The 12,747-nt window shown below is 31.3% G+C and overlaps 1 protein-coding gene across 2 annotated transcripts in view; it reads right to left on the bottom strand.

Annotated features, from left to right (window-relative positions):
- Positions 1-233: 233 nt before the first annotated feature.
- LOC134715627 (eukaryotic translation initiation factor 2-alpha kinase 3-like) overlaps positions 234-12,747 on the bottom strand; it is a 37,674-nt gene continuing 25,160 nt past the window's right edge. For both annotated transcript variants that reach the window (XM_063577933.1, XM_063577934.1), the window contains 14 exons: positions 12,043-12,170; positions 11,649-11,755; positions 10,972-11,116; positions 10,154-10,285; positions 9,349-9,447; positions 7,188-7,308; positions 6,500-6,593; positions 5,407-5,483; positions 4,665-4,784; positions 4,359-4,502; positions 3,218-4,004; positions 2,277-2,441; positions 1,488-1,652; positions 234-427 (listed from right to left, as the gene is read on the bottom strand). In XM_063577933.1, the coding sequence (XP_063434003.1) occupies positions 251-427; positions 1,488-1,652; positions 2,277-2,441; positions 3,218-4,004; positions 4,359-4,502; positions 4,665-4,784; positions 5,407-5,483; positions 6,500-6,593; positions 7,188-7,308; positions 9,349-9,447; positions 10,154-10,285; positions 10,972-11,116; positions 11,649-11,755; positions 12,043-12,170 (2,461 nt within the window). In that variant the 3' untranslated portion in view covers positions 234-250. The remainder of the gene's footprint in view (positions 428-1,487; positions 1,653-2,276; positions 2,442-3,217; positions 4,005-4,358; positions 4,503-4,664; positions 4,785-5,406; positions 5,484-6,499; positions 6,594-7,187; positions 7,309-9,348; positions 9,448-10,153; positions 10,286-10,971; positions 11,117-11,648; positions 11,756-12,042; positions 12,171-12,747) is intronic.

The raw sequence follows: 12,747 nt of genomic DNA, 5'->3' as shown, positions 1-12,747 counted from the left end.
AATTGACATTACATGTACATGTTTTTTTCTCCAATAAGTTGTTGTATGAGCGTAATTTCTTTGTTATACCAATACATTCACTCATATATACTCAAACTTGTATTAAAAATACAAGGTTGCTCTCAAATTCATCAACTAATTCTGAGCATGTTAGTATGAGCAATAGACAAAAATATTGCTATAAAATGAAGAGTTATCTCCCATTAAGTACCTATGGAACTAAGGCACCTGACACTACTACTCCTTTCTATCATTGTGTTACTGGCTCGTTTATTGATCCTGAGCTACTTGATGAAGTTGTACGGAGACGATTACGTGATGTGGTGTGACGAGAAGAGAAATCTTTCAGCAGGTCACTGTTTAGAATCTCTGTCGCTGAAGGTCTTTCAACTGGGTTAGGTGACAACAGCCATGATATGTACATTGCCTGTTAAAAATAATATCTTGCATTATAAATTGTAATAATGCTATGATAGCATGTACTCAATTAAGTATTTTTTCATTCTCATCTAAATATTTGTATTTGCATCTGATCTTTTCAAGAGTTTCATTCAAAAACAAAATATTTCTGATTAAGGTAATATAGAGACTTTTAGCTTCTATCACCCACTGTCAATTACACAAAACCAGCTTTATGGCCCTTTAGAATTTGTTTTTTGTTACAAAAAGTCCTCTTCTTGGATGTGCTAAAGTATTTTTGGTATATCAATGATATGCTTAAGTATTTATTGTAAAGCACCTTTCTAGGATGTGCTAAAATATTTACTTTGCTAAAGTATCTTTTATTGTAAATTCAGGTGGCACGGTAGTAATTGCATTCCAGAATTTAGGTTGCTCTTTTGTGTACCCTACTTAGGTTAATGTATATAAAGTTTATAAACAGTGTGATTGGACAAAAAATACAGTATCAAATCGAACATACTTTCCCAAACTGAGGGATGAATCAGGTGTAGAAAAATATGTAATTATTTTACATACAGATGAAAATGAATTTTTGAGGATTTTGTATTCACTGCACCATAAAAGACCTAAAAGTACTAGTGGCTTTAGGTTTTTAAAAATAGCAAAAAAAGTAAACGGTCATGATACATATTCAAAATCATTTCTGAATAGTAAAATGAAAGTACTTCAGTTAACTGTGAATGTAGATTTTTTTGCAGAGTTAGAAAGTGGTGAAAATTCTAAAAAGGCTATCATTATCCCTATGGGCCAGGAAATACTACCGTGCCACCTTCAGCTTCTAGCCTAGAAGTTCTAGGATGTGCTAAAGTATTTAATACATAGCCCTCAATGATGTAATAAAGTATTTGTTGTGTAGTTTCCTCTTTGGATGTGCTAAAGCATTTATAGTATAACCCCTTAATGCTTAGCTTAAGTGTTTATTGTAAAGTCCCTTCTAGAATGTAATAAAGTATTTAAAATTTTACTACATTAAGTAACTTCTGAGTGTATGGTGTTGAGTTACAATACTTCAGAAAGAAGCCTACCTCAAGTGGATACTCTATCTTGAAAGATGCAGGAAACCTTTGTCTTTTCACATCCAATAAAGTTTTTACTCTCTCCATTTGTGTGGAAAAACAGTAAAATAACTCAAACAAAATCATCCCCAGTGAAAATATATCAACTTTGTGACCATAAGTCTTTCCATTTATCTGAAATTTAAAACACATATCAACTCATTAAAAAAGTAAATCATAGATTCATAAAATCAGGAAGATCTGATGCTATCTTACAAATAAGTGTCTCTGCTGTAAAACTTTCATCATTAAAAGTGTTCTTATCAAGTCAGGAAATACATATAGCTTGTTTTAAATCATTTAAATGAACTAATTTAACCTGAGATACACTTTCAAATAATTTCCTCCCCTTGGCATTTAACAATCATTAAAACTAATATGGTTGTTCCTACTAAAGTCAATTGGTTGAGTTTATGTTCTTCATTGAAGGCTTGAATTGAAAGGTTTCCGCTGGCAATCACCATTTTCCCATTTGTGAAAAAATCAAAATTGTGTTGATTAAAATCCATTATTGGTGATAGAAATTATTATGTCTTTTGTGCATGTCTTATGTACATTTTTACTAACCCTTTCATTTCCATACTTATTTTGAAGAATTGAAAATATGACAAGTCAACCCTTTATTGTTACAATGGTTATTTTTTTCAGAGATTTTTTAACTAAAATCGACAAGTATTATTGGTGCTAATCTTTAGTTTACCCTTAATATTATCAAATTATCAGTCCACTAACATAATATAAAATATATGGAGAACCCACCTGTTCTGGACTCATGTACATCTGAGTTCCTACTTGAGCTGTATGTCTTTTGTATGGACTGTCTTCCCCTAGATATAGTTCTAACTCTTGATCTTCTAAAGCTGTCACCAAACCAAAGTCACCAATTTTGATAACACCATCAAGGGAGAAAAATATATTGGAAGGCTGGAAATCAAAATGACATAAAATATGAGAACTATTCTGATGCAGCCTTCAAAACTACAAAAGAATTTAAATATCAAATTAAACAACTGTTCTTTATCATGTTTGTTATTATAAAAGCAAAAGAAAATTGGGTCTGCACTCTGCTAAGATGTTAAGATTGTATTTCAATGAAAAAAATGCTAATATAATGCTTTTTTTTTTTTTAAATCTGTTATAAAATCAAGATATCAGATTGTGTACTGAACTATACAGAATTATTTTTGATCTGCTACATCTTTTTTTAACTAAGTTTTGATTCAATAGACAACTTTCAAGTTCAATGCATTTCCGTCAAAAACTCTGGTTTAAGGGAACATCATTCGTGCATTTAGTGGCATTGTCACTTCTGTTCCAATGTTGAGCGAGTGGTTGGCAAATTATTATACTATATTGCACAATTTATTTGGCAAACAAAATTCTCATAATTGACAACCAAGCACTGCTGTCATTTAGGAATTGTGATTAAGTACCTACAAAACAAAAAATATTTCTAGTTTATGCTGCACAATGACGATCACTAAGACGCTTGATGAACGTTAATAGTGCAGGGATACAGGCGATCCCCTCTATCGGGTAAATAACGTCACTCAGGTGCGCCTAATTGACAAGTTTTTTCCAGTGATGGATGAACTCGAAAGTGGTCTATTTAAACAATCAATGAATAATGTGTCTTTTGTCATGTACATGTAAATGATGTATGAACCAAAAACAGTTGTAAAACCAGAACTCAAAATTACCTTCAGATCTCTGTGCATGAGGCCCTGATTATGGACATATTCTACAGCACCAATAATTTGATCAAATATATCTAACACCACACCATTGTCTCTTTCACCATTGTTTGATATTAACCAGTCCTTTAATGTCTCTCTACGACAGAGCTGCATTTGTATAAATAGATACAACTTTGGGGTCGGTACTTTCATCTTGTAACCTGATGTGGTATTTTGGTCCCTTGTGGAATGCTTTTTACTGGAATTTGATACTTTTGGCATTGTTGAACCAGATTTTGATATGTCAATATGAAAGTCATTATTTTCATAAAAGATGTTATTACTTTCAGTGAATTCATTACTGAATATAATTTCACCACTGTCACTTTTACTACTCTTCTCTGCACAACCTGAGTCTTCAAATAAAACACTGAAAGAATTACTGTTATCAGTTTTATTATTTTTCGCATTTGAAAACGGAATGTTATTAGAACAGCTGCCACTGTCATCACTTTCTAATTTAAACTGAACATCAAGAGAATCTTCATCCAAAGTTTCATCAAAACCTTCTAACATGCTTTCTTGACGAACACTTCCCTCTCTTGAAAATGAGACACTATCTGTGTGAACACTAAACTCTTGACTACCGCCAGCCTTTTTAGACTTTTGAAACGCTAGATCTAAATCCTTTTGTCCACCAAATGGATTCAGCATGTCAAAGGAGCCTGGGGATGGTGGCATTTTGATGGACAAGGAACCAGTTCCTATCTGTGTTACAGAGTTACATGGAGTTGGTGATGTTAAACATTCACTGAAATATAGAAAAAGAAACTTGAAAATAAAAAAAAAAAAAAAAATACCAAAGTATTTTGCAATTTTGAGTTTCATGTTTTTCACTTTTGATTCATGATTTGATGAAAAGCAAGAATTGTATATATTGCAAAACCTGAGAAATGATTTTTAGGGTTTCGGTCAGATAAAATAACCATAAGGTTTGGATTCAAAGTTAATCATTGATAGTCAGCATAAAAGTCAGATTACATCATACAAATTTGAGTTTCTTTTGCAATAAATATCAGCAGAAATGTTTTTTTACACTGATTAGAATAACATTCACATGATCAAAACCATTGCAAAATTTCATAATTTGTCAATTGCATATTACCTGTCTTCAAACTGCTTATCTTGGACTTCCTGCCAACCAGGAGGAGGAGACTCTAGCCAAGCATTGAAATACCTAACAATACCACTATGTTCTAACTTAGCCAAGGCCTTCACTTCTCTCATCACTTTCTCTTTTGATCCCTCACTGAAACAAAAAAAATATAAATTTAGAGGATTTGTTCAAATCTTAATAGCAATTTCCACAATTCCACTTTTGGATACATACTGATCCCATTTTACTGAATTAAAATGGTAAGGTTACACAATATCTGCACACTAAAGCATATGAAGATAAGTTGAACAGTACCTATGCAGGGTAATTCTTTTCACAGCATATTCACAGTCATCCACTTTATTTCTGGACTCAAAAACAATACCAAATCCTCCTTTACCCAGGACTTGCATATGGTCAAAATCTGAGGCATATCTGAAAAACAAACATCAACTGTTTAGACCAACATAATACCAAACCCTCCTTTACCCAGGATTTATTTATGGTCAAAATCTGAGGCATATCTGAAAAACAAACAGCAATTTTATACCAACATTATACCAAACCCTCCTTGACCCCAGACTTATACATGATCAAAACCTAAGGTATACCTGTAGATAAAACTACAACAGATATGATAACACACCATCGTTTATCAATAATTCTAATCTATATCACTCATAAATCCTTTTGAACCATTCTTATTCCTTTGATTCCTTTTTATGCCCCACCTACGATAATGTTTTCTGGTCTGTGCGTCCATTCATTCTTTCATTGGTCCGTCTGTCCTGCTTCAGGTTTAAGTGTTTGGTAGTTGAAGTCTGAACAACTTGAAATTTAGCACACATTTTCCCTATTATGATCTTTCTAATTTTCAAGGCAAATAAGGGTTTTTATCCCAATTTCACGGTCCATTGAACAAAGAACATGATAGTGTGAGTGGGGCATCTGTGTATTACATGTATGGACACATTCTTGTTCTTGTTCTTGTTTCTTTTCTTTTTTTAATATATATTTTTGGTTGCCTTCTTTATATTTAGGTCATGAGTTTACATACCTTGAAACAAATTCTTCTGTTTTCTTTTCTACAATATCTTTGTTGTTGCCATTGACATCTTCCAAACAATTTGGTTTCTACAAAAGTCAACAGACAAAATTTTATCATTATTAAAGTATTATGCATCCCATTATCTTTATAATTGGTTACCAATTTTGCATATGATTATTTTTAAGTTTCAACTTTATTTTGATATATCAATTGCCAGCTAGCATTGATAAATTTTCATCAAATATTTGAATAATACATTATATGCATTCATAGTTTTAACACCTTGAGAAGTGTTAAATACTGAATATAGTGATCAAATCTTCTTCTACATGTATATTGAATGCACATAGATAATTTAAGACCACATTCTAGTCTATGTTGCATCACACCCAGATATAGATAACCCTGATTCAATGGAAAAACAATCTGGGCAGTCAGATACAGTAAATTTCTTCTTATTTTTATTATATTCTAGGTTTTGCAGACAAGTGAAGTTTTGTGATATTGATTGCTAATACTAGTAATGTAGCTTCTGTTTAAGGCTGATATGATCCTTAATTTGATTTCTCTGTCTCCAAATTATCAGAATTGGACTAGGTGGTACCCATTCAAAGATGCATGTGATGAGTTCACACTTTTTAAAACACATTTATCCTTACAACTTTTCATTTTATGTTTACTTGAAAGTTGTATCATATTTAAGCTTGAACAACACTGCATTTCAAAGAAAACAAATTACAGATAAACTTCGGTAAATAAAGCAGATATATTGTGCAGTGAATACTTGTTTGCAATACAGGGATTAGAATAGATGCTTTTTGTTATCACTGTTTCTATGCTTTTCAACGTAAAATACATTCTCATTGTAAACCATTACCACTGGATAAAGGTATTCAAAAGCCTTTTGGATACCTTAATCCAGTGGTAATGGTTTACAATGAGAATGTATGTTACGTTAATATTTTTTTATTATTGTTTTTTTATTTAACCTTCAATAATACCTAAAATCTTTGGTTGATAATCAGGTTTTACAGTTATGTCAGAGAAGATTCAAATTGGTTAAAATAAGGGTAATTTCTTTTTGAAAGTGTATGCTACATACCTTAATCACAATGAGGCCTTGTTTGACAGCCACTTTGGTCAGAAGCAGATGGACAAATACAGCAAAAAACATACTGAAGGCAAGAACTTCCTTCCTGCAAAGTAAATATAACTTACATGTAATAGATATTTTAATTTGCAGCTAAAAATTAAATAACTGATTATCCCATATGTTTTTTCCTTGTATTTCGAGATTTTGTATAAATGAAAGTCTTTAATGTGACAATTTCAGTAAGATTTATTCCCAAATTTCCTATGTGTGGGGCAACTTAGTTCTTGACATATTTTTAAGGACTCTCTAATTGAAAACCATATGTAGACTTCTTAATGTTGCATAATTTGTTAATTGACAATGACATTCAACCAACATCTTTTTTTTATTCAAAATGACTTGGATCCATTCATATTATTTGTTTTTCATCAATAAACGCAAAGAAATAGACATTTTTTCCAATGATGCAGTCTTATCTGAGAGCTTATACTCATATACTGTGGATTGATTATTTTCATGGGTATCAATTATCATGGTTTGAGGAAAAATTACATATTTGTGGATATTCAATTTCTTGGTTTTGGCGAAGTCTGCATATAATCCCTTAGAAGATTTGTAATTGGTAGAACATTTAAATTCATGGATCCACAGAATTCCTATTTTTAGAAAGATTTGCTGATGTAAGCAATTAACTAACCAGTAAGACCAGAATGACTGTGTAATGTTAACCAACATGTCTGGTTCATTTGTATCATTGTTGTCAGGACGATCTTCTGGTACAGAAAAGGAGAATTCTGGGTATAAATAATATCCATTATCTGAAACGATAAACAAGAGAATGCAAAGAACTCCTTGAATTATCAATAACCATAGAATAATGTTTTTAAAGTGTTCCCTTTATTCTTGTGTCTTGCCTGATATTGCTGCTGTCAAAAGTGTAATATTGACTGCCATAATCCAAGTTCATTTATTAGTAAAATACAGATTCAATCATAAAAATAAAATTCTTCCGACGCCATTTCTTAATCTTGATACTTGTGTCAATGTTTCATACCATTCCATTCAGAATTATTTTAACCTTAGTTTATCAGTCTCTCTTGTGTAAAAATGGACAACAACATTTGAAAATAATTAAAACCACATGTGTGTTGTTTGAATAAATTAAGTGAAAGACAATAAATTTTCTATGCTTTCATCTTTCACAAATTATTGCGAGACAAATTGTTTTACCAAAATATTTCATTTATTCACTGTGCTTAAATGGTTGTGGGTAACTTAACAGCCCAAGATGGCCGGACTCTAAACTTGCTGAGATGATAGTTGATACAAAATCTACTTTTTGCAACATTTTTTGTGATCTTTGTAAATATTGATAGGACTTTTGAATAAAGAAATCACTAACCATCACTACAAATTTGTTAATTTTGACTTCACTTCAGCGCAAGGCCAACTTTTAAAAAAAATCATAAGATGTCCGTAACTTATAAGTAAAAAATAATCAGACTGTCCGTAACTTTATTTTCGGATGTGCATAACTTTTTTTTCAAAATTGTAAGATCAACAATTTTAACACTTAAAGGACAATAAACACTATCAAACCCCTTAATTATTACATAGATTTATACAATAATGATATGCTTCAAACTAAACAAGAGAAAAAAGCAAATCAGAGTGTCAAGGATTTTCCGTTAAATTTTTAAAATCATTCCTGGGATAAAACGGGATCTTACGGTACGGCGAAATTTATCTAACATTTTTCTAGCTTTGTCTAGATTGTTCACTAATGAGTCTTTGGACAGTGTAGTCGCGGAAATAATTGATATCCTTTCCCTTAAATAATTTCTGAATTGTTAGCCAAAACAGTATGGTCTCTTCACTATATCTAGTGTGATGTGTTGTTGATTGTGAGAAAAAAAATGCCAATATCTAGGAATAGATGGAAAGCTATATTGTTAAACAGGTGTCAGTTTATTATAGCAATAAAAGTAGATTTAAAATCTTCTAAAAGTTTCATTGACCTCAGGGATTCAATAAGATCAGGTATCAAATCATACATTTCTTCTTTAGAGGTTTGGACTGATTATCTATGTATTTCTGCTAAGGATTGACCTCCAAACTTGTTGCCCTTAGGTGATTTTCAAATGTTCACTATTAATGTAATTTCTACAGTTGGAAATGGTGAGATTAATAACCTTAATGTCATGATTTATCATCAAAAACTTAAGCAGTTAACAATCTATATAGCCAGTAGAATGTAAGATACATTAATTTTGCCGTACAATTTTCTACATAAGAAAAGGCCTGTACCAAGTCCGGAAAATGGCAGTTGTTATGGATTCGGCTGAGCTTTGGTATCATTTGATAAGGGACTTTCCTTTTTGAATTTTCTTCAGAGTTCAGTATTTTTGTAATTTTACTTTTAAATGCCTGTACCAAGGCAGGACTATGACCATTGTTTTCCATTCATTTGGTGTGTTAAATTGAGCTTTTAAATAAAGATTTTTTAAACGTTACTGACATCATGTTAAAGTTATGGACATCCCTATTGGTATAAGGAAAAAAGTTACGGACAAGTTGTTTTGAGGTTACGGACATCATAAGTGTTTTGGAAAATTGTGCTGTAATTGCTTATTTTGTAGTAACAAACCACGTTTTACACTGCAAAGTTTCCCTAAAAGTTTATATAACTTTTTAATTACTGAACATTTCTTTTGTATTCATGGTATTGTAATTATATAGGAGCAAACTTCCTAACCGAAGCCAGGCGGCTCCATCTTGGGCTGTGGGTAACTTAAGTTACCCACGGCCGTTTAAGCACAGTGATTATTACATGTACTTGAAAGTTTGAATGTACTTACCAAATGGATAGTTGTATAAAACCATCCCAGTCTCTTTAGTTCGCCCTTCTTCCAACATTTTTACTTCTTTGTTTTTCATCATTGGGGTTCTAGATGGTGCTGTTAAAAAAAACACTTTATTTTGTCAATTTAGCTTCTTCATATCATTAACTGCTGACACCGAGATATATCTCACCTTAATTGAATTTTATAGTTTAAAACAAATGATGAAATTAAAATGGATATAATTTATTATGAAAACTATGAAAAAACATCGAATGTCAATGACCCATGAGTGAAGGCAAAGGGCCAAAAATTTCCTCGAAAATAAGAAATTCAAACTCTTACACAACTGCATACCACATACCATTGACAAATCATAAGTGTTTCCATTTAAACTGACCTAAACACAAACTTAAACATGTAAACTATAAACAATTTTCAAAGTTAATTAACCTTGAGGAAGGAGCCCTATAATATCCATTAAATGAGACATCTGAATGCTAATACAATTGCATACAAAATATCATTGACTTGCAATTAGTGGTTTCTCTTGAAAATTGACCTTATCACAAACTTTAATCAAGCAAAAGTTTCAGTCAAAAGATGTTGTCTAAGAGGTCAGGATAAAACAAGTTTTCATAAACAAAACATCATGTATTTTTAGAAAAATAGTGATTAGCATATCATCTATAGCCTTATAATATGGAGGAAGTTTCTTGACTACATCTTATCTCAGGAAAACCAAAGATCATGTATAAGTCTACATTTGTATTTTATTATAGATATGTTCCAAGTATGTTTCTTTAACAATAATAACATTTACCTGAAGCTAGATAAGGTTTCCATGTGACCCTGGGTACATTTCTACTAGTATAATCTGCATTGACTCCAACTTTAGCCAACTTTTCCTTCATAGCTACAGATGGCTGTACATATAATTGGTTTTGATGTTTACCTACAGAGAAAAGTGCATTTCATAAATAAACTATAGACAATGCACAGGGAACAAAAGTTTTTCATTTTCATGATTTTAGAGGATATAAGATGTTTCTACTTTTATCTAATTATTTTGATAAAAGAAACTTGAATTGGAAAATAAGCCAAGACTAAAGAGAAAGTACTCAACTCTATCAAACATGCAAGGTTAATGAATTTGGATTTGCTATCGAAAAATTTGCGTATATGTCTGTTGGGGAGGAAGACTGCCTTTCTGTTCAATTATCTGTCTAATGCATTTTTAACAAAGGGCATTTCTCATATATTTATAATTTTTTTGGCTTCAACCTTGTTCTATTCCAAAATAGGGCAACTATAAAATATTTCAGCAATATTAAGTACCATTAGACTCAGCAACCACTACCTTATCCTTTATTGGATTTTACTTCCTTGTTCTAATTTTAGCATGAGAACTTATGATGGTTGACAGAATGTACAATTTTGAATGTAGGAGCTCTCTATAGAAAAGCAAGCAACCAATTGTGTTTTCAGGGAATTAAAAAAGAAGAATATTTAATGAATGGATTGTTTCACAAAGAGAAGTTACAAAAATAATATAATTGTTGCATATTCATGACACGGACTCATTTAAATTTTTTTCAATGAATTTTTGGTAGTTTACATCCGTTCCAAAAGCATCCTTACCTACATATAGCAATGGCTCAGGAGAGGGTGCATTCTGTGGTGGTTCAAAAGATGACATTGCAGGTACATGTTGATTGTCAAATACACTGATGGGTTTAAGTATACCATTCCTCAGTAACCAAGCATTCGCTACAGGGCTAGTAAACTAAAATATAAACAAAGTGACTGATATGGTCCTTCTAGATTAAATTTTAGCCAATTGAATGTACTGATAAATATATGTGTATTTTATATGAATACTGATGCCTATCAAAAGTTTGTGTTCTCCCCTTGATATGGAAACATCACTATTGACTTTAATCTTATAAAGCAAATTATAGAAATATAAGATATTTAAACTTCCATAGAACATGATTGAATTCTATTTTGAAAGTCTTTCAGAAGTACAACATTGAAAAGAAATATAATTACTTTCAATTAAATGGATTACTACTGGTAGTCTACTTTCAAAAGCTCTTTTTGATACATGTTTAAAAATTGATTCTGGCATGTGTGTTGTGATCACTGACCATTTAATTTTTTGGTAATCATTTTGTATTTGAATTTGTGGTAATCACTGAAGAGTTGATTTTTTTAGTAATCATTGTGTATTTTAATCTATGGTAATCACTGACTATAAATAAGATTATGATCATGTGTCAACATAAAGGTTGTTTTTTCTAGTCTTCTATATATACCTTATGTTTCCAACTGATAACTTCTATATTATCAGAACTCAGTCCAACAACAAGACCTTCAGGAACTACTATCTTCAGAAGGGGTTCGTTGTCACTTTCTTCTTCCTCTGAATTAAAAAAAATCATGATAGAAATCATCTTGAAAACGATTAAACAAATGTTATCATTTATTTGTGAAATTTAATTATTCTTAAAAAGTTTTTACATATGATTGGGTTTTGTTGTTAAGTTTCTGTCCAAGTTAATTTTACCAAACTTTGCTTTTACTGATGCAGCTAAGGTTACCAGGTCATTAGAAATACATAATTTTCTGTCCAAGTTAATTTTACCAGACTTTGTATTTATTCATGCCCCTACATTTACAAGATAATAAGATATACATGAATGACCTTACCATTAGCAGGACAGGTAACAATATTAACATCATCTTCAAAATCAGTTTCAGTATCAACAGGTTTGACTGGTTTAATGTTGGTCCCTGGTAAAAATTCCAGCTCATGAGATCCTACACTGAAGTTCCATCTGCAACAACAAGGATTTTAATTATTCTAACATATTTGTTATGACATGCAAAACATTTACCCTTCTATTTGTTTTTCAATATTTAAATCATGTTTTTATACATCATATAATATAAATATGTACTGCATATTCTCTGTTAATAATTGTAAAATCAGATCCCAATCTAAACTAGACAAATAATTTAAAGGATACGGTTTAACTTTTTAATGAGAACTTAACTCGAACATACATGCATAATGCAAATCACAGAGGAATAAAATCTAATCCTAGGTACCCTGTAACACATATCAAAATCTGCTGTACACAATTGCAAATTCCATTCTTTTGCATGGGCAATCAGAATGACAGACACAATTAATAAACCTTAGTGAGCACGCTCACATACATGTACCCCACATCCCCACATTGTCATTGGAGAAATTAAATAAATGTAAGAAAAAAAATTGTATAAGAAAAATTAATTTCCTGCCAATATGCACATCTAAATAGTATGTCCTTATAATCTACAAAATTTCATGAATTTCTGTTGTGTGGTTTCAGAGGAGTTGAGATGACAAACTGTTGCAGAAGTACATTG

Source organism: Mytilus trossulus, chromosome 4 (assembly GCF_036588685.1).
Source record: "Mytilus trossulus isolate FHL-02 chromosome 4, PNRI_Mtr1.1.1.hap1, whole genome shotgun sequence".
NCBI classification, from domain to species: domain Eukaryota; kingdom Metazoa; phylum Mollusca; class Bivalvia; order Mytilida; family Mytilidae; genus Mytilus; species Mytilus trossulus.
Note: the sequence above shows the minus strand (reverse complement) of the source record. Positions and strands in the feature narration are given on the sequence as shown.